Here is a 23122-nt window from a genome sequence, read left to right on the forward strand (position 1 = left end):
TGCATGAGCAAACCTATGCTTACATGTATTTTGTAGGCTTCTTAGAACTCGTACTGTAGATAAAAGTGAGCACAGCCCAGTTGTCTCCTGTGGAATCCATGGCAACAGCAGAAAATCTGGACAGAGAGAAGCATCACTTTAACCCTGCTGAAAAGCACAGCGATCCCTTCAATAACCGCAAAACCATTCAGTGAGATTACCTGCTGTATGAGTTTGCTACTCCTCCACACACCCCTCCCAATTCCTCTTTCGTGGACTCATTGCTGGTGCAGAGCTCAATCAGGCAATATGAAACCACTTCGCTTATTACATGCATTTAGAAACACTGTGAGGCACGGCGGTCCCAATAAGGCTTCAGAAACCGTGGCTTTATCTGCATTCGCGATCATATGGAGCTGGCTGAATGTGGGGTTAATTCAGGTTTGCTAGTCCTTATTGGCACTAAAGCATATTCAATTAGTAGAACAGAGTGCTCAGCCACTCTGCTGCTGCTTCCTGCATTAATCTGGCAGCGAGAATTAAAAGAGGGAAAGAAAAAAAAGGGTATGCACTGACAAGACCTGGATTTAAATTGAAGGTGAATGCACTAAAAGGCTTCGATTTAGAATGAAGAAGGCTGTCTTATTACTTTTCTTGAGGATCTAATAATGTTACCATGGTATGAGGAAAACTCACTAGTAACATGTAGCATGTAAATGAGCACAACCATTTGTACCAGCTGTTAAGTTGATGGCTGGATGGATGGACAGATGGATGGTCAGGCGATATTATTTTCTGGATTTACCCAAATAGATTTTTTTGAGTAAACCTTTGTCTCAGTAGATTTTGCAGAAATGTGTACTACATTAAAAGACATAGTAGTCCGTAGTAGTCTATAAGGTGTGACAAAACAACACAGGAGATAAAGCATGCAGATGCACAGACTCCAAGGAAGGCTAAAAGCTGAGAAATGGGAAACTCGCCCAATAAAAATGGAACTTGCTCTGTGCATTCTCACTCTGGACTCATAAAGAATGGATTCTGCTTAATATATTTTTCATTAAGGAGGTTGTACTGTAATTTCATCGTAACCAGCAATATGTTCATTCCAAGACAACATTACAACGTCGCTTTGTGCTCTTTGGCTGCACAAGTTGCAAAGTAGAGAGTAATTGCTAAGGCTGCTGATTTACGATGCTTGTACCCGATTAAGTTGGATAAAGAGACTCATAAGCAGAATCCCGATGCTGTGATGTGTCTTCAGCTTGGCTGCTTTAACTAGATTATTGCAGCAGAGATTTGCATTTATGTATACGAGTGTGAGTGTGTGTGTGTGTGTGTGTGTGTGTGTGTGTGTTTATCTGTACAATGTGATATAGCTGTGCAGTGGTAGTGAAGGATGGCAGTAGCTTGATGTGGAGTTGTGTTTGCATTAAATTATTATGTGTCACTTTGGACACACATGAGAACACACTCTACCAATTAGCTGTCTTTACTTTCCTAAACTCAGACAAAAATGCGCACGCTCGCTCTGGAATTCTTTTATCTTCACAGAGCATCTTTGGAATGAGCGCCTCTCTGCTTTCTTGAGGGACATATGGCTCAGTATGACCTGCCAGCGTCCTTCACTATTGCTGGCTTTACCCCAAAGCCCCCCAGGCTGCACTATCCTGCACTGCTCTCTGCAGTTAGTACCACCTTCTGACTGTCTGTGTTCTAACCAGCTCTTTTATGCAGACACTATTCCCAATAGAACACTCTAAAACGCACACACACATATATTATATTAACACAAGCAAGGCTACTGCTCTCATTTCTGCACACACCTTTTTATGTTTATGTCAGCATGCATAAAGGACAGTGGCTGATGCTCATACCTGCTGTTCATACAGCATCTATTCATATTTGAAATAATCACTACAATTCAGCGTTTCTTAAAACTGTAGAAACAGAATTTATGTACCACCTGGGTGCAGAAGAAGAAAAATGTTATGGTCTCACATTTCAACAGCTATATGCAGCTATAGACAACAGCTTGGCAATAATTTGGCCTCTGCAGTTTGTTTTGCTTGAACTGGTACTGTCAGACATTTTATTATATGTCAGTTATTTCAGTTATGCACACACGACAAGGAAGGACTCCAGTAGAGCTCCATGATGCAGTAATAATGTTTATTTGTACATAACAAGACTGGTGTTGCAGTACTAATGTTTTACAAAAACATATAAATAAAATTCAGTTATATATGCAGATGAAATATATTTATGAATTTAGAAGCTCTGGGTTAACCCAACAACTGTTTTTGGACTATAGGAAAAAGCTGGAGTGCAATACAAATACAAATATACATAAGAATAAATAACAATGAACTGAAAAAAATAGAACATAGATTCAGAAGTTCAGAATATGAAAATGAGCTAAAAAGCTTAAAACAAATAATTTTAAAAAAGCACTAGAAGACTTTAAAGCTAGAAAATTTATTTTTATTAAATAAGAAAACTTTACAAGAAATCCCTTTGAAATATTCTTTTAAAAACTAATGAAGCAACTCAAACAGTAAATAGTTTTGTAACAAAGGTGACAAATATATCTTAAGGCAGAATATGTAGTTGAACTGTGTTGGGTTAGAGTGCCTAAGTAGACCAAAAACGTATTAAATTTACAGGCATTTGAATGTCTTTTTGTTTAATATCAACTAAACTCTGAGCTCTGCCTTTTGCCTCCTTCAGCATGCTACCTTTTGTTTTCTGCAGTCTGGTAATGGTCAGGCAGAGAAAGGGGGTTAATTTTGTTGAAATATCTGCCTGATTATGCTGAAGCCTGGCTTTTTAAGAGCAAACATGAGGTGTTTGGTGTCATAAAGCAATGCTACAAACATCAATCCAATCAATCAAATGGGACTAAAATGCAGCAAACACATAGTTTAGTAAGAACTCCAACCTAAATCTAATGCAGCTTAATACAGCAGTCCAGCTTTCACATACTGGTGCATCACAGTGTGTTATTTTGAGTCAAGTCTCATCATAGATTTCTGTTGGCATTTCTTTGTGTTTCCTTGGTGTTCTGGGGCTCATTGCCAACAATGTACTAGCTTTGGTGTTCAGCCAAGATTTATAGGTCAGTGCTGTACAGTATACGCTGTATTTTCTGGGTGGAACTGTGATGTTTCCAAAGGACCAGGGTTTCTGATTAGTGCAGCACATTCTCCCATTTATTTTCCCTCAAGTCTCACTTTTATGAATTCAGGGACTGTGGGCCCAAATGTGGCAGCAGTGTGAAATGTGGCTTGTTTTATTTTTTCCTTGTCTTTTTGCTTTGGGTTTTCAGTCACAAAGTGAACTGCTGTGGAAGATATACAGTGATTCCTTTTTTTAATAATATATTTTTTCTTTTACTTTTGTTGGGTGATGTGCAAAGACTTTAAAGAACATGATCCAAATGTTGGCCTGTGGGCTACATCTTAACCAACATTAACTGTGCTCATATTATCCTCATTTACAGGCTCATAAATCTATTTCAGGATACTATTAGAATAGTTTACTTGCTTTAATGTTCAAAACCACATTATTTAAAAAAAAAAAGAAAAAAAAGAAAGGACATTGCCGCAGCACCTTTTTTTCATCTCCTTTCTCAATTGATCCATCTCACCTGCTGTCACTCCTCATTTTGCGTTTGTTGGTCAGCTGATGAAACACAAGAAAACTAAAAATATGTAAATAAGAGCACTGTAACTGGGAATTCTTCTTTATTAAAAATAAATATAAGACCGGGAGAAAGAACAAAAAGGGACCATGGTAATATTAACCACATTAGCCATGCTTTGTGCTAATATTAAATATGAAGGCTTAAAATAAAAGTAATTTGCTGAACCTTCAGTTCCTCATATACCAGGAGTCCATAAAAGATTTTGTGCTGTGATATTTGCTTTGCTTTGCTCATAGCTGAGACTTTTATGGATCAGTTAGCCAGATTTTTTTCAAGAAACCGGCCCCATAGACAATTAAAAAATAGCCTCCTAACCCATCTAATATCCAGATTTGGGTATCAAATAGCCTCTAGTTTATATATTAGTATGATATATAATGATTTTTGGGTAGAACTTGGACTTTGTTTTCACATGCACAACAATATCTATATATAACCAGATAAGGAATAGAGAAAACATATAAAACATAATAAAGGCACTTTGGGCTAATGTGGTCTGTTTGATTGATTTCACCGGAGGTTTATGAGTTCGTTAATGATTTTGAAAACAGTCCCATTATAGAACTATTTTCTGAAAGCAATTTTTGCTCCAGTCTATTCCCAAAAGCACTTATAATTTCACAGAAATCTAAAATTATTAGTGCAACTGTACTGCAGTTGTTTGTCAAACTACGTATGAGCATCGGCTCCTCATAGGCATCAAAGGGAAAGAGTTTGTAGCTGTGCGTTCCTGTTCTGTACAGAACTTTAGGTCGCCGTTTTGCTGGAGTGAGAGTTTGTGTACTGACCTTGTGCTCTCCCTGTGCAGGTACACCCTTTGCTGATGCGCGAGAGGCGCTCAGAGTCTCACAGGAACAAGCTGCTGCGGCGGACAGTCAGCGTTCCTGTTGAGGGAAGGCACCATCCCGAGATGGGTGAGCAGACAAATTTCATTTTTTTCTCTGACTTTTTTCTCTGATTCTGATTGAGGCTCTAATCAAGGTCCAATCAACAGTTATTTTGCGTTTTGTCTTACTTTTAGCTGTTTATTTTCGCCGACAGTTTTAGTGATGTGGTGCAAAAGGCTCATTCTATGAAAAGAAATTCACAAACATATTTTACAAAACTTTGAGCAAGAGAACCAGTCTGAGTTTGACAAATGGAAGTGGTATTTTCTCTGTGCCAATCAAAGAGTTGCAACAAAAAAGGAATTTCTTACAAAATAGAATCTTGAGGTGATATCTACTTGTTTTAACTTATGCTGCTGAAGGCATTTTTCACAGACAGAGTACTGCAGATTTTGTCTACCATCATTTTCAATGAGAACATTTTTGGCAAGGCAAAAAATGTTTTTTGTTTTTTTTTAAGTTTCATTATTTTTCTGGCCATCCGCTAATGTTTTAACACAGACTTGGAAAAATGTGAAACTATCCATTAGTGACACATTTCTGAGTAGGTGCTCTCTGTGGACCATTTTTGGTCGATGCCCCAGTTGCTTCTCGCGGTAATTCAACATCTTTTTTTGGTTGCCCATTATGATTTTCAAAAACATTATCACCTGTATTACTTTAGTTTGGGTTTCTTGTAATAACAGGATGGTTGCATAGCAACGAAAATGATGTAAAGCTTTTGGTATCCTTTGAGCCATTACTCGCGCTGTTACTAGCAACGCTCACAGCAGCACTCTGCATCTGAGCAGAGATAAAAGCGTCACATCTGATCAGAGCTGAAGGCAGTTGCTTCCTTTAAGATTTTCACTCGTTCTTTTGTCAGTTTGACTGATTTTATCAGTCGACTCACTTTGAAATGAAATACATGCATTGATTACTTGATTAACGCACATATCTTTTGAGTTTGTTGTCCGTCTCTGCCATTGATAATTTTTTTTATTTTCTTTGTTTATGCTTTTAAACTTTTCCGACTCTTTTTTCACTTGTCCTCTTGGCTTTTTTATTGCCGTAGCGTCCTCTTAAATTCTCAATGGATCCCGTGAAACTGACCCTCTGATAGCAGCCTTCCTTTGTTTATTTTGCCTGACTCAGTCTCTCTGGGCCCCCTGCAAATGTCCCGCACAGTTTCTCCCTTTTCCTTCACCCGACACCTCTTCCTCGCACTCAGCTATTTTAAGGGTCTCCCTTGCGACGTCCTCTATCATTGATTCTGCCATTGCTTCTGCTTCTTTGCTGCCCAACAGTGCTGATTCAACTGGATAAATACTTTTTTCAGTTTTCATACGAGTGGCTCTCTGACCTTAAAGCGATCAAGCAGTGACACATCACTTGACGTGGTCCTGCTCCATTTTGACATATGCTGACATGGCAGTGTCACTTCATATTGCCTATGTGTAAGCGTATTGTAAATATGCATTCACATATGTTAGTTTGCTGTGGCACAGGCCATAGTGCACTGACACCATTATGAACTGACGGTAGCGCCTAAGCACAAAGTGCCAGAACAGATTAATGGACTCCAGGAAATTTGTAATTATCAGATACACAAAAAAGCTAATGGAGGCTGTCATGAGGCCACAGTTAGAGGCATACTCTACAGGAAGCTACATGACCTACTTTATGAATTCTCTGACTTAAAACAATGAGGTGATTAGGGTTTCACAGTGAATTAAGTCATCATATACTAATGTGCCAATTATTTATTCTGAAGTTGTTTCAATCTCACATTTAAGTTGGAATCTGACTTGAGCAGCTGCACTAATGCTGTTCCTTGGCCAACAGATTACACTGTTTGCAGAAAACTATTTATCATTTTGAATCAGATTTTTGTTTGATTTTATTATTGCAACTTATATAAATAGTATGCCCAACCCAAATGTGCTTATAGACACTGTTATAGATTGACAACACTGCCATAAATTATGAAAAATGATAAATAAATAACTGCTGTACTTCCCAAGCTTTCGAAACAAAAGCTTACATTTCATTATGCAGTTTTCAGTGGTTACATGTAGGAACAAAGCACATTCGTTTACATGAGCACTTTTATGTCGGGTGGAAAGTTTAAACTGCAGATGCTGAAGCTGCAGCAGCCTCTTATCACCAGTTCATGTGCTTGTGACAACACTAATACATCAGCCTGGCCTCGCTGTTCATCACAGGGCCAAAAAGCATCCATTTTTTAGAAGATATTTATGAATGGAGGCTTATGACAACAATCCCAGCTGGAAGCCTGATGTTGTGACACAAACAGATGGAAGATACTGGGCTGTGCTGATGATAAGTCAAAGACACAGTAGATCAGTACCTTTTTTGGATTTTCTGGAGCGAAACATGAAGTGATGCAGATACATTACTTTTCTCCTTCTCATTCACTTCTCAATACTTTTTAAGTTGAGCAGGTAATTAACATATAATGAAGGCATTAACTTTGCTGGATAATTATGGTACAGCATAAGCATTTTATGTAAATATGCTTCCTAATTAGCATTATGTGATTGTGACTGGGGAACATAATTTTTCTTAGCTAAACAAAAAAAAAGTTGTTGAGGTGGTTTAATTTCTGTCTTTCCTTCTTTGTACTATTAATTATATAAGAAAAAAAATATTAGTATTGAATGTCTGCATGTATGATGCTTAACACTGATGAAATTTTAGTATCATGTAATACTATATGATATAAGACACAATATATAGATATAATTACATTTTTGATACATCTGCAATAAACACATGTAGTAGGCTCACAATACTTAATTTTATGGCTGATGTTAAAAGTCATATGATAATTGTCGATATTATATCAATGATATGTTGACACTTTAAAATAATAAGAAGAATTAGAATTGATTACTAAAAAGTGGTTAAAAAAGATTGTTGAACAGTGAAGCTGTAAGAAGTAGAGGTAGTGAAGGTGTATGAGTTTAAATACTTGGGGTCAACCATCCAAACCAACGGACAGTGCAGAAGAGAGGTGAAGAAGAGAGTGCAGGCAGGGTGGAGACGAGTGTCAGGAGTGATTTGTGATAGAAGGATGGCAGCAAAAGTGAAAAGGAGGGTTTACAACCTGCTATCATGTATGGGTTGGAGAAAGGGATACTGGCAAAAAGACAGGAGACCGAGGTGGTAGAGTTGAAGATGTTAAATTTTCATTGGGAGTGACCAGGAGGGACAAGATCAGAAATGAGTACATCATCACAATGACACAGTAAAGAGAGCTCACATTGAGTGCTTTGGGAGACAGTGAGAGAAGAGAGGCTGAGATGGTTTGGACATGTGCAGAGGCGGGACAGTGGATATACTGGACAAAGGATGCTGAAGATTGAGAAGAAGAGAAAAACCACAGAGGAGAACCATGCATGTATTGAAGAAGGACGTGCAGAGGGCTGGTGTGAAAGAGAAGGATGCTGGGGATTGGGTAAGATGGAAGGAGATGATCTGCTGTGGTGACCTCTAAAGAAGAAGAAGGTTAGTAATATACAGCTGGAAGGGATCCGGCAGGCTAAATATGAGTCAAGGACATTTTCTGCCCGCCTTCCATATGATGAATCGTCCATGTTTTATTTTGGTATTATAGATAGATGGATTGTGGGCAAACAGAAAGGAAGCATTCGCCCTCACATTCATCCAGCACCACCCCTCCTCTTATTAACCTCTCCAGCATGTGATGGGATAATTCCCATTAATGAATTTGGCCTTTAATGTTTTGTGTTCAAATTGTAAATTGACTTCATCTAAGTCTGCTCTGTTATTGAGAGAAACCTTATTATCTGAATGACTTAGCCGCGGGGAGGAAGAAGAAAAAACGCAGCACTACAAAGCTGAATGGTTATGAACTCCACTTGAATGGTTTTTCACCAACAGCGGTTTAAGCATATGGCCATTCTCCTCAGTTTGTCCTTGTAAATCTCACTTATTCCTTTATCCAGCTCAGCTTAGCAAACCATTGTGATATAGCAGCATCAGCTAAGCAATTGTTTTAGTGCCCTTCATATTAGTATTTGAGATCAGATGCTGGATTTCAGACATACATGGACCGGGTGGATTTTTTTCGCACATGTGTGCAAATAAATGTTTCTTTCACATAAACCTCAGAATGAAACTTGCAAAATCCCAACCCCACATGGCCTTTACTCCATTCCCTCCTTGCTCCCCCATCCTAACACCATCCCACTTCTCTCACCCACTCAACAAGGCCTACAGGCTATGTGTTCCCTCCCCGCACTAAAGAGGATGTAGAAACAATGACACAGTAAAGACAAATCACATCAGAAAAGAGGGTGTTAGACTTTTCACAGTTGTTGTTCGTGTGGAGACAAGCACCATGAGTCATTACAATCTGTCATCCGAGGAGGATTAAGACAATAGAATATGGATGATTTCTTCAAAAGACTAAACTTCTGTAGTGTGTTTTTGGAAGCATGTTTTCTCCCCATCTTTGAAATAAACATAACATCTTCATGTCATCTCTAAATCACTGTTGGGTGATTAAGCTGAAGATGGAATAATATAGTTTTCATGTTGCAGGATAAAAGCTGCTACACTATTCTTTCTGTCACTATTCACCTTTTTGTATGGCTCAACACCGAAAAGTAACATTGTAACATTGTATTGTAAACTATACGTGCAACATATCCTGGCATTCCAGATGTTTCTGAGTCAAAGCATCTAAAAATAATAATTTGGCAATATGCGTAACCTTTTTTTTAATAAGAATGTCACTATGTTTTTATTTTTCTGTTACACATAACTCATATGATAGAGTTGGGTTGGGTTAGGCAGTGGGTGTGATGGGTGTAAGAGTTAGGTTTAGGTGTTTAATCTGAGTTTAATCTGGGGCCTGGGGAATATGGGAAAATGTAATAGCTTGGGCATTAAGATCTAAAAATCTAAGAATATGGTTTTCAATCGTTTTGTAATCTTCAAAGGGGAAAAAAGCAGTAGGAAAATAATGTTGTTTATCTGTGTTTTGCTGTCAACCATTTAAATAGATCTCCATCAGCCAAATAGGTTTTGCTTGTTCAGGTGATTGCACAGCTGGTTCTGTGGATGTGCAATCGTCTGTGGATGTGACACTTTTTCCTTCTTTGATTAACTTGTCTTCATTTGAAGACATTAAAAAAAGCTGGACACCTTTTAATGCTGTCTTGCAATCATATAAAAGTTGGATATACCTAAACAATTCCCTGCTTTGGTCCCACAAGATGACATGGATCCCTTTGGGGTTGTGTCAGGAAGGCCATCTGGTGTAAACATGCTGAGTGACCTTCTGTGGTGACCTCTTGTGAGTAAGGGAGCAGTAGAAAGTAGCGTTTACAACATTAAGCTTAATAAATCTATATGCCAACTTTTATACTTGTTATGAAACCAATAAAAAAAGAAACAAGGCATGAAATTTGATTTTGCATCCCAGCTCACCGTGCACCTAACTTTAGACTGCTTATCTCACAGACTGTGAATTTACTTATTTCTGGTTTCTTATGGTTAAATGAGAGGGTCTTGTATTCTTTTAGGCTAAGCCTTGATTTGGGACAGTTAGCTACAGCTGACCTTTAGATCTGCATCCTTAATGTGAAGTTAAATTACCCCAGATAGCAATTCTTCTCTTGTTCCATCAACACAAGAAAAACCTGCATACCTGAAGTGAGCCTGCTGTCATGCTTTTTAAGGTCCTTAGAGAAGTCTGACAGGCTGTCAGCCTCTAAGTGTACTTAATACATTTTAACTTTGTTCTGAACAAAAAAACTCTTCTCTTAATAACTGAATCCTGAAGAATTGACAAAAGGAACATTTTGACATTTCACCATTTAAATCTGTCTTTTCATTGTGTTAGTGTGATCGCGAAAAATCAGTCTCCTTCAGTGTAATTAAGAATGGCATAAATAGGTGCTTCTATGTTTTAAGCTCAACAAGAAGTGTTCATTAAGCACGCTATTAGAATAGAAGTGTTTTTGCATCAGTGTGAGCTGGAATATCGGTGTTAATGTACAGGTAGAGGGTGTACAAACCTTGTGCTTCTGTAGCTGGTAAAAGTGCAAACCTCCCTCAAGACGTCCGCGTTTGTCTTTGGAGAGATTTGCTGAATCATCTGGCTGTCTTCCTTTTGGAACCGTGAATGAATACAAATGGTTTCCTACTCTGCTGTGGTTGCTGTTTGATGGACATGGACATAGAGGCCCCTAAAAGTGAGTACTGCACCTCTAAAAGCTGCTTATCCACCAGGTAGTGTCAACACACTGAGTAATTCTACACGTTGCGAAAAGCTCTTCTGTGTCCTGAATACTGCACAGAATTGCATATTTTAGGTATAACAATCGAGGTTCATTGTCATGCTTAAAATGCAGAAAAACAAGCATAGCTCTTGTAAGCTGTTTGACTGAACCAGACCAAAGGCTAACTGGTAATAAGGAAATTAAAATCAGACTTTGTAATAACGACATTTGTGTTCACATGTAAAGTTTGTCTCCATCATTAGGTTGAAGCAAAACGAGACTGATTGTATCTAATGTGGAAAATTAATATCTGCATTCCTGGTGTTTTCATTTTTATATGGTGTGTGTTTATGAGTGCCAAATATAATACATTATGATGTGTTTGATAATAGCTTATAGTGAGTGAATGGAATGAATGAAAACCTGGACCCAAATAAGCCTAAACGCTTCATTCTAAAAGTCCACCACAAACGGGATGTCTGACTGCCTCTTTTTGATGTTTTTAGCCAAGAAAGCAGTGTGGCTCTGCAGCAATGATGGCTCTGTAAGGTAGTCGATCCAAAGCTTTGGCTCAGATTGAAATATCTTTGTATTATTATTGGATGAAGTGCCTTGAAAGTTGATTCAGGCATTCAGCATCCACAACAGGATGAGTTGCAAATTTAGACTGCATGTAAAATATGAATGTGTAGCTTCCAGGTCTGAAAAATGAAGCCAGTGTGGAAGTATTTTAAACCTGCATTCTTCTACAGGGCCATCGGGGGCACCTCCTCTGAATGCAGAAAAAGACCAATTGTATAGAAACCTGTGGGAAATTGACACAGGCCTTTACTTGACCTGTAACCTTCACGTTCAGAAAGGAGGTTATAGTCTCATTTCTTTTTGAATGCAACAAATGGATGGCAAAGCTGACAAAGATTACAAAACTTCAGTATGTGCAGATTGAGGTTGCTACTGCATGACTACTCAGTCTCCAGACATTTACTATGTCGTCAAATGCTCACAATCAAAAAGGGTTTTATTGTCAAATGTTGAGCGGGTTTACAACATTAGGAAATTGCTGCGGTGCTTCAGTGCAAACATACTGTTATAAATACTGTTATAAATTAAGCTTAAATAGACATGAAAATAAAAATGAGAATAAGAATTAAAAGTGCTAAGTAGATAGATAGATATATACATGATATATACATGAGTGCAGGTGGTGATCAGTGCCAAACATGGAATGATGCAGTGACACAGCGTAGGGTCATGTGTTAGTGGTGGGAACAGTCATACGGTTATTGTTCATGTGTCCAACAGCAGAGGGGAAGAAACTGTTCTTATGGCGAGAGGTTCTGGTGTGAATGGACCGGAGCCTCCTGCCTGAGGGGAGCAGGTCAAACAGACTGTGTCCAGGGTGACAAGGGTCAGCTGAGATCCGAGCTGCACGCCCCAGTGTCCTGGAGGTGTACAGGTCCTGCAGAGATGGGAGTCTGCAGCCAATCACCTTCTCAGCAGAGCGCACAACACGCTGCAGTCTCTGTTTGTCCCTGACGGTGGCTCCAGCGTACCACACGGTGATGGAGGAGGTGAGGATGGACTCGATGATTGCAGTGTAGAATTGCATCATCGTCCGTGTTGGCAGGTTGAATTCTTCAGCTGCCTCAGGAAGTACATCCTCTGCTGGGCTTTCTTAATGACGGAGGTGATGGTGGGCTCCCACTTCAGGTCCTGGGTGATGGTGGTACCCAGGAAGCGGAATGAGTCCACAGAGGTGATGGGGATGTCAGTCAGGATGATGGGGGGGAGTGGGGCTGTGTGCTTCCTGAAGTCCACAATAATCTCCACTGTCTTCTGGGCATTCAGCACCAGGTTGTTGTGGCTGCACCAGGACACCAAACGTTCAACCTCCCTCCTGTAGGCAGACTCATCCCCGTCCGAGATGAGTCCAATAACGGTGGTGTCATCTGCAAACTTGATTAGCTTGACAGACTGGTGGGTGGAGGTGCAGCAGTTAGTATACAGGGAGAAGAGCAGGGGAGAAAGAACACAGCCCTGAGGGGAGCCGGTGCTGATGGTCCGGGAGTCCGAGACATTCTTTCCCAGCCTCACATGCTGTTTCCTGTCCGTCAGGAAGTCAGTGATCCACCGGCAGATGGGATCAGGCACATTCATCTGGGAAAGCTTGCCTTGGAGATGGTCTGGAAGGATGGTATTGAAGGCAGAGCTGAAGTCCACAAACAGGATCCTGGCGTAGGTTCCTGGGGAGTCCAGATGCTGCAGGATGAAGTGTAGGGCCATGTTGATGGCGTCATCTCAGCCCTGATTTCAGTATGTATAGAAGCTCATGTGAGGTTACGGTTTTGAGTTTTGACTCTACACCAGCAGTGGGCAGCTGCTTTGGTGTTCATGAAATTAATAACAAATGCACTAGAGGGGCAATAATGACACAACACCTAAAACTGGAATGGTTTTACAGGTGGAGCCCACAGACTTTTCTCCCACCTCATCTTTTAGGACTGTCCATTTGGCTATGATTGCATCATAACTGGTAGCATGAGACGATAGCTGGACCCTAGAGGTTGCACAGGTAGTCCGACCCCTTAGCAGGCATGTTTGCCAAGCAAGGTCTACTGTGTCTCCAAGCACGGTTTCAGGAGCATGGAGCAGATTGCAGGAGACAGGCACTTACTCTAGAAGAGCTGGGTCCAGGTTTCCTCCTGGTGCTTACCAATGCCTGGCCTCATGTGGTGAGAGTATGCAGGCAGTTCCTGGAGGAGAATGGATGGCAATGATTGCCTCCATGCTTACCTAATCCAAATCCAGTAGACTGCCTCTGGGACATTATGTTTCAGTTCATCCAACCCAGCCAGGTTGCAGCTCAGAGTGTCCAGAAGCTCAGTGATGCCCTGGTCCAGATCTGGAAGGTGATTCCTCAGGACATCATCTGCTATCTCATTGGGAGCATGCCCCAATGTTGTCAGGTATGCATATGAGCACATGGGGTCATGCAAAGTACGGAGTAGCATTTTAAATTAGTGCAATGAAATTTCAGCAAAATGAATGAGACTGCCGCATCATTATTTTCACTGTTACTTTTGGGATGTCTCTGAATTCAGCCCTTTGTTCAGCCCTTTATATGTTGATAATTATAATTTCTATTAAACTATGTGTCATCCTTGTGTTCCTAACACGTTATCGAGTCCATATTCTTTTCTAAGTATTCCTTTCATTTTTGAGCAGTGCATTAATAGGTTTAGCTTTTTTTAAAACCATACAAATCAAAACCTGTAACATTTAGACTCATGTGGCTTACCACAGAAAATTTGTTTTTGAGTATTTTTCTGATAAATATATGTAACCGTTAGTTGATTTGTTTACTTATGTCACAGTTGCAGTTTGTTTGTTTGGATGTGTGATTACTGTCAGTCTGATGCAACAATATCAGGTTGGTCTGACATTATTAGAAAACAGTTTAAAAAGAAAAAAAGCTTCTTCTTTTTTTCAACCTTCTTACCACCCGACTGACAATCAGATCTGCATTATTTCTTTCTTCAACGTGTTTGCTCACAGCAGGGCTCTTATAAGAACGGCATGTATCAGGATTTCTATGCAAAACAGCATGTAAATGGAATGATTATATAACATGAAATGTCTGTCTGAGTGATATACCCCGTGGGTTGGTGTGATATAACGGTCAGCTATATTATCATCTCCTAACAACATGCATAAAGTGGAAAAAGCAAGATAAAGCTAGCAAGCCCAGCCTTATTTTGAGTGACAGCTGGCCACCAGGTCTGCACGCAAGAGGGTTTCATCTCTCCAGTGCTCTAGTTCTTAGCCAGCTTCAGGTGTGGTACTCAGCTTACACACACACACACACACACACACACACACACACACACGTGGCCACCTTCTATCTGCCGTGATGGTGAGAGGATTTTGAGGCTTGGTTAAAGGGTTACACTCTACTTTAGTTCAAGCTTCTTGAAACAGATTTAAAAATCATGACTTCAAATCTGTCAACCTGTCTTTCACAAGTGTTTGATATGTTCTGGTTAAAAACACCATTAGTGTAAAGTATCTGTGTAAGTATATGATCTCATACATAGTATGCAAATTCATAGTTTTTTCTGCATGTGTCTCAGTGGCTTTGGTGATGACATGCTGACAGTTTAAAGCAGTGAGAGCCAGAATTCATTCACTGAGCTTCACAGCACATGACTGACGTGAAAGTCAATGAAATACTTATGATCTACATCAATAATTCTCAACCGGGGATATCAAATATATGCATTAGTGTGTGTTAAGGGGGTAAAATAAGCACACAGAGAGTGTTATGAATTGGTGTCAGGTGGCATTTTGTGTGTTTTTAAAAAATGTTTTTCAAGGTTTTATTTGTATAAAGCAAATTCACAACAGCAATCATCTCTGGGCACATCGCAATGCTGTGCCTGGAAATCCAGCGATTCTCTTTGAGCAAGGACTTGGTGACAGTGGGAGAGAAAGAAAAATCCTTTTCAACAGGAGGAAACGGTCAATCGAACGCGGTGCAATAAGGGCAGCTATCTGTTGTGAATGACTCAGCCAAGGGGAAAGAGGGGAAAAAAGAATAAAAGCACATATAGAGACAACAAACAATGCAACATTGAACACTCAGCATGTTGGAGGGGAAGTAACCTCAATTGAAAATCACGAGTCTCCGACACCAGTAATGCGCAGATAGATATAGTAAGCAAGAGGGGAGAGAAGAAACAGTACAAACTACAGAGACACAAGACACAGGCTAATGACAGTAGCGGCATACAAATTAACACAGAGTGGAGAGATCTGCATCGTGGGGGATCTTTCAGAAGCCTGAAGATGGCTTATCAAAAACCCAATTTTTTAGGGGACCTATTATACTTGTGCTCTCTCGTATGTAGTGTTACACTGTTGGAGACAGAGAGACTCAAATGCTTAGGACAGTTTATTATACTTGAATCTGTATGATGTGAGTGATAGCAAATATCCCTAATCTGGTCATCTCAGGCACAGAGCTCTGGCTCCGCTTTTCAAACCTTTTGGAAAAACAGGTTTGAAAAGTAAACTTAAGAAGCTTGTTTTCAACGGTGGATGACCTGAGGGACTGCAAGGTCGAGTGTAGGAACAATAAAGACTACTTTTAACTCAAAAATCATGCAAAGATACAACAGAAGAATAGTAAAAGAGAAGCAAAACTATGGAGTTCGCACTGAGCATAACAGGTACGCTTTCAATTTTGAATGCTCGCCTGCCTGAGTAGGAGCTGGTTTCACAGGATGAAAGCTGAAGGCCCTGCTTCAGATTGTACTTTTGGAAAGTTTAAAGAAAACAAGTAATCCTGCACTCTGCCTGCAGTCAGCTTTATTGGGATAATATGCTACTGTGAGGTCTTTAAAATATCATGGAGCTTGCTCATTAATGGTTTCATATGTGAGCAAGAGGATTTTAAATTCTGTTCAGAGTTTTACAGGAAGTTGGTGATGAGAAGCTACTATGGAGAATTATAGTCACTATTGCTGTAGCAATGTGGATCCACTGGAGGATTTTTTACAGAACCACTGGGACATCCTGAGAGTAAGAATTTATAGGAGTCCATCTTTGAAATGATAAATGCATGGAATAGTCTTCCAGCACCACTCTGAGACAGAGGGCAGACATTTGTTCAGTGTTTGAGTTAAAGGACATATCTTTCTCAAAAATGACTTGAAAGTTTATTACATTTAATATAGAAGAGAAATACCATCCAGAGTAAGATCAGCACAATTCAGTTCACTTCAAGTCTCTAGCACCAAATGCTAAATGGGCTTGTTCTTATATAGTGCTTTTCAACTCTACCTGAACACTCAAAGCAGTTTATACAACTTGCCCTATGTTTTCTTTTACTACATAAGTACTTTCTATGTAACACTGACATGCCGATAGATGCGTCAGAGAGCATCTTGGATTTAGTATCTTGCCCAAGGCTATTTGGCATACAGACTGAAGCAGCCAGGGATCAAACCACCTCCCTTCTGATTATTTGATGCCCTGCACTACCTCCTGAGCTACAGCTACCCCAAATCACAACATCAGTTGTGCCGAGTCATTTTTTCTTGCAAGGAAAGACCCTATAAACCAGGAAAACCCCCAACAATCATAAACCATGTCCGACCAAGCACTTGGCGACAGTAGGAATGAAAAACTCCCTCTCAACAGGAAGGAATCTCCCTCATTTCACCCCTGACCAAGACACACTGTTAAAGAGAGCCAGAGATTATTATTATTAAGTGATTAAATGCAGAGTGGTGTATAAACTCAGAAGAAAGACTCAGTGCATCAACATAAATAGGGCAGGAGTCAGGGTCAGCTGATCCAGCCCTAAAAAAGGGAAAGTCTAATTTTAAAAGAAGAGACAGTGTCTGCCTCCTGAATCCACCCATATGGAAAAGATATATATAAATCTTATAAAGTTTGTATCTGTCTTGTGTGAAACTTGTATGAAAAGCATACAAGAGTGAAAACAGATATAAGATCCCTTGAAAAATTATATAATGAAACTTGTATGTTTTGGACACTTACTAAAACAATATATGAAAGTAATGAGAAAGTGGACACTTTCATGAGTAAATCATGTAAGCCTTATATGATTTAACTCATGAAAGTGGCCACTTTCATGAATAGAATAGAATAGCCTTTATTGTCATTGTACAGAGTACAACGAAATTGGAGTGCCACTCCCTTGGTGCAAGATAAATAATAAATATAAATGTAAAATATAAAAAGTACAATAAAATAATCGCAAGTACTCAAACAATAGTAAGTACGATATATACAGGATAGCAGCATTAATATAATGACAGTATGAATAGCAGCATAATATAATGGCAGTGACGGTATGGTATAGTTAAGCAGGTTCAATTGTTTTTGTGCTTATTTACTACGGTGATAGCTCTGGGAAAGAAGCTATCCCTGAATCTGTTTGTCCTGGTTTTATGTGACCTGTACCGTCGGCCTGACGGTAATAGTTCAAACAGTTGGTTGCTGGGGTGAGAGTGGTCCTTGATGATATTGCCAGCTCTGCTGAGGTACCGAGAGTTTGCAGTGACCTCCAGGCTGGGCAGAGAGCAGCCAGTGATCTTCTGGGCTGTGTTGATGACCCTCTGCAGTACTTTCCTGTCCGCAGCTGAGCACCCTGCATACCATGTTGTTATGCCGTACATTAGGATGCTCTCTATGGTGGCTCTGTAAAACGTCACCAGCAGCCTCTCCTCCAGGTTGTTCCTCCTGAGCACTCTCAGAAAGTGGAGACGCTGCTGGGCCTTTTTAACCACCGCCGTGGTATTTGCAGTCCAGGAGAGGTCATCAGAGATGTGCGCGCCCAGAAACCTCATGGAGTGTACCCTCTCCACACAGTTCCCGTGAATGTAAAGTGGGGCCGGGTCTGCTCTGCCCTTCCTGAAGTCCAAGATAAGTTCTTTAGTTTTCGTGGTGTTCAGTTGGAGGTTGTTAACTGAACACCACTCAGTCAGTCTGCTGACCTCATCTCTGTAGTCCGACTCATCCCCCCTTGAGATGAGTCCAACCACTGTGGTGTCATCCGCGAACTTTATGATGGTGTTTGAGAGATGGGTAGGGGAGCAGTCGGATGTGTAGAGCGTAAACAGGAGGGGACTCAAAACACATCCTTGTGGAGACCCGGTGCTGAGTGTGATGGTGCTGGACAGGTGGGGGCCGAGTCTGACAGACTGTGGTCTATTTGTCAGGAGTTAAATCATATAAGTTTTTACTATTTCTTCTCCATATGGGCAAACTGCAGGTTCCACAGAAGAAGTCTGAAAACTGAAGGCTCTGCCTCCCATTCTACTTTTCTACTTTTGATTAAAAGCCAAAATAGGAGAAATATGCTGTCTTTCTGTCAGTACTCCCGCAGCAGCATTTTTAATCAAGCGAAGGCTTTTTCAGTATGTATGTAAGTTTAGACACACCTAGTGTTTCTGAAATTCTTAACTGTCAAATTGCCTGAATTTTGAATATAAATATAGAAAAATAAGGCCTTTGTATTTTTGAAGACATGTCTGTGTGTCACCAAATGTTTCTTTCAGATAAATATTGTGAGTAAGGATCCCATCAGTAAAAACAACAGATTTTTCCATTTTGGGTTTGAAAGAGTTTGCGTAACATTTTCAAAAAAGTTATTTCCAAGTTTACATCTTGGGCTGATTAATATGCTTAAGTGTCAGATTGCTTCCACTTGAATTGTGACAATTACTCTGACTCAGGGGGCTGATTCATTCAGACGGACATATTCAACCCCCTGCTGCAACCAAGTTTCTATGAGACAAAACACGTAAATCTGTTGATCAGCTATCGAATCTTTTACCAACATAGATCTGGAATAGAGATCTTATTTTTAGTATTACCTGTCTTATTATTTGGCTCTGTTATTCCTATGAGTATAAACAGGAGTGTGATAGCTGCAGTGAACCTGCAGCTTTGCGGTATGTAGCACTGCAACTCCTGATTTCAACTCTAGATTGACATGCACAATATTCTATCAAACTCAACATTATTTATGTATGTAAGAGCTCTGTTATCCGCAGTGGGATGATTTCTGTCTTCTAATAAGACCAGAATTTCCCCAGAAGTTTTTCCAGTTATCCATGTAGAAGACGATTAGATACCCTTTTGACAGCCAGCAGTTGACGACGTCACATGACTACAAGTTAGCATTAGTGAAATCAGGCAGAGAAAAAGTCCAGGGTCTGAAATTGATGTTGCAAGTAACACATCATTAATTTTTGTGACCCCTAGTTGCTGTAATCAGGTGTTATTTCAGTGGATGTGAATAACAATCATTCTGTGTTTATATTTATCCTCAGCTTGCATTTTCAAGTAAGATCTATTGTTGCCCGCTCTTGTTCCAAGAACAGACTGTTTCTGAGAACCTACAATGCCCTATTTTTAATATTTAGATACTAAAGACTTGAATTTGTTTCTCAGCCAGTGTGCAGCTGACTGGAGAAAATCTGTGTGAAATGGAAACTAGTTACTGGTGAACATTGCCTCCTTCTGATTGTCACTCAGACTTTTTCCTGGCTACTCGGGATATAGAAGTCGATCCTAAGTGTTAGGGGAACAAGACGAACAAGAGTGTTTGTGTTACAATTCAAAAGTAGAAACTGTCAAATCATTTAATGAGATTTAAAAATCAGCTAACCACAGCATGATACACTGTATATAGGAAATGGCCACCATACCGTCAACTATTGTTTAGTGAAGTCCTTGCAAGAAGTATTGAGCTGAGTAGTTCTTAGTGTTTTGTAATTGCCCTCTGCATACTCACACACTTCAACATAGGATGCTTTATCATCCTTTATGACTTTATTGGTAACCATAGGATGGGAAACTAGCAATAAAGTCTATAAATCCAACAGAAAAATATTTGCACACAAAAAAACTCAGCAGCGGAGTCATTTTCTTCTTTAAAATCAAAAATAATTTTTTTGCAACCAAAGTCGTTGCCCCTTGCTGGACTTGAAATTGACAATGCACTGCACTGAGAAGTGCAACAAAATATCTGTATACATCATCATATTCACAAAAATGGACCTTGAGGTGAATACAGTGTTGTTAGACTAGCCAAAAAGCTGCAGCCATGACTGGTGGACTGCAATTGGTTCTGTTTCCACTAATGTGAATCAGCTTTAACTCCTTATTACCAACGTAATGCAAATGAAAGTCTAGCTAGCAACTACCTCTGAAGCAAGTATAAAGTACTGAATGCAAGTGAAAAAATAATTAAATAGTAATTAAAATCAAAGTGAGAGAAGAGAAAATTGTCCAGTTTTCATCACTCCAAATAAAAAATTGGACCAGAATCCCTGCATCTTATGTAAAAAATATTCTTAATAACATCATTTTTAATATTGTCAGTAAAAATGTGAAACTGCTCTCAATACTCGTCTACTCACACTGTGTAATTCAACGTAAAAAACATGACCAGAGCTATTTTCCACAGTGGTTCTAAAGTCATTCAATAGTACACCACGTACGTACCAGTTTTGTGTGACTGTAAACATGCGTGTGTTTTTCCACCCTTGCTCCATACAGTGCATCGGCATGCCTACCGCTGTCTCTGCAGTATATACACACGCATAAACATTTCAAGAGAAAGTCTGAAGCAAAATGGTTGTGATATTTAAAAAGTCACAATCATATTCACTTCTGACTTTACAAAGGGCACAGCCCATAGGGGGTCCATAGAACATTAGAATAAATAAGTAATGAATATTCCGTTTTGTTCCTTTCAGCACTGTAGCCAGTTACATCTTAGAATTCCATCAAAAAAATAAAAACAATCTTTTAAAGATCCATAATCCTCTTTTGCCTCAGGATGCCCAGACTGGTCAAAATGTTATCAGTGAAGTCAGTGGACAGGGGGCTTAGTGGCAAGGTATATTATATTTGATTACAAATTTACTACTTTCTGGTAAATGACATATCTGACATGGGCTTTTTGTTATCGTCTATGGAACCTGATATACACTCGGCAGCAACTTTGTTAGGTCCACCTGTTCAACAATCATCTCTGAGGCTTACAGAGGATGGTCTGAAAAAGAGAAAATATCCAGTGAGCAGCAGTTCACTGGAAGAAAACACCTTGTTCATGCCAGAGGTCAGAGGAGACTGGTCAGAAAGCTTCGACTTGGTAGGATGGCACAAATAACTCTCTGAATGGACAGCACATTGAACCTGGAAGCAGACAGAAGACCACACCAGTCTGCTGCCACGCCTGCCATCTAAGAACAAGAAACTAAGACAACATAGCTCACATGGACTTACCAATATTTTACAACTAAAGACTGTAGAAATGTTCCCTGGTTTTATGTTAACATCAGAATTTGGCATAAATATTATGAAAGCATGGATTCATCCTGCTGTGTACCAGCTTCAGGCTGGTGGTGGTGCTGTAATGATGTGGATGTTTACTTGGCAAACTTTGGACCCCTTATAATACCAACTAAGCACTGTTTAAATGCCACAGTTGACCATATCCATCCCTATATGACCAGAGTACCCATCTTCTGATGGCCCTGGGGTACTGTGTCATGCCACAAAGCTCAAATCTTCTCAAATTGGTTTTTTGAAGATGATAATGAGTTTGCTGTACTCACATGGCCTACACAGTCACCAGATCTCAGTCCAACAGAGCATCTTTGGAGATATAACGGGAGTTTCACTGTCAAATCTGCAGAAACTGCAGGATGGTATCCTGTCAATAGCACTGAGGCAGCTCTGAAATTAAACGAGGGTTGTGCAGTACTACCATGGTTTACCTACTAAAGTGACAGGTGAGCATTTAAATCCAAATGAAACATTGCCTGAACTTCGTTTGGTCTTTGGGGGTTTTTTTTGGAATTGCTGTTGATATGTGATGAAAACATGTATTTTTATGTTATGCACAAAACAGGATTTTGAGATATTTGAAGCAGTTGTGGGGCTTTTAGTTTATTTTGAAATCAAACTACACAAACACTCCTAACGAAACAGATCAGCTGAGCTTTTATATCAGAACATTAAGAATGATTTACCAAATCCACCCAACTTACTGTGGGTGTAGAGTTTTCTTTTAAAGATCATTTGAGCTTATCACAGTTTTACAATTTAGTTCTGCAGACTGGAAGTTGTAATTAAGCTGTAATTAAGCAAAACTCTTTAAATTCAGATGTGTGCTTACAAATTCCAAACACAGTACCATTACAATTTTTTTCACCATTTGGTCGGATTATTGGCACATCAGTGTAGATATACATCAACAGATATAGGCAGTCGACCGTGCCTTCACATATGCCACATCAAAAATACATCAGTTCATTTCCCCTGGGGTCGTAGAATAGCAATCTGCCGCATCTGCATAAAGCCTTCTGGGAAATAAACAGATTCCTATACCTCTACAATAAGTTTAAACTCCTTCTGGACTCAAACTACTCTGCATCAAGCACCACTCCAGTGAAGGTGGCAGTCATTTTCTCACAAAAGTTTGTTATTTATTTATTTAGTTAGTTTTAATTTTGCTAAGTGCATGCCCTGCTTCCCTCTGCGCTGCACACATTCACACCTGGCAGATGGCCAGTACAACCAGTTTTTTTTACTATTGAGCACTTCACAGCTCTTTTGGGGTGAAGTGTTCAAACTTATCTCAACAGTAGCTGGAGGTGGAAGTGTTTCTCATTCACAGGCTCACATTTTGCTCAGGTTTACATTGCATTAAAAATGGGGATGTGAGGAAGGAGGACCCAGGCGTGGAGCTC

At 39.7% G+C, this 23122-nt stretch overlaps 1 protein-coding gene across 3 annotated transcripts in view; it reads left to right on the forward strand.

The window, feature by feature from the left end:
- syngap1b (synaptic Ras GTPase activating protein 1b) overlaps nt 1-23122 on the forward strand; it is a 130652-nt gene that overhangs the window by 11597 nt on the left and 95933 nt on the right. For all 3 annotated transcript variants that reach the window (XM_080895992.1, XM_080895993.1, XM_080895994.1), the window contains exon 2: nt 4494-4599. In XM_080895992.1, the coding sequence (XP_080752118.1) occupies nt 4494-4599 (106 nt within the window). The remainder of the gene's footprint in view (nt 1-4493; nt 4600-23122) is intronic.

The sequence above is a fragment of the Rhamphochromis sp. 'chilingali' genome (genome assembly GCF_963969265.1).
Source record: "Rhamphochromis sp. 'chilingali' genome assembly, chromosome: 11".
Taxonomy (NCBI): Eukaryota; Metazoa; Chordata; class Actinopteri; order Cichliformes; family Cichlidae; genus Rhamphochromis; species Rhamphochromis sp. 'chilingali'.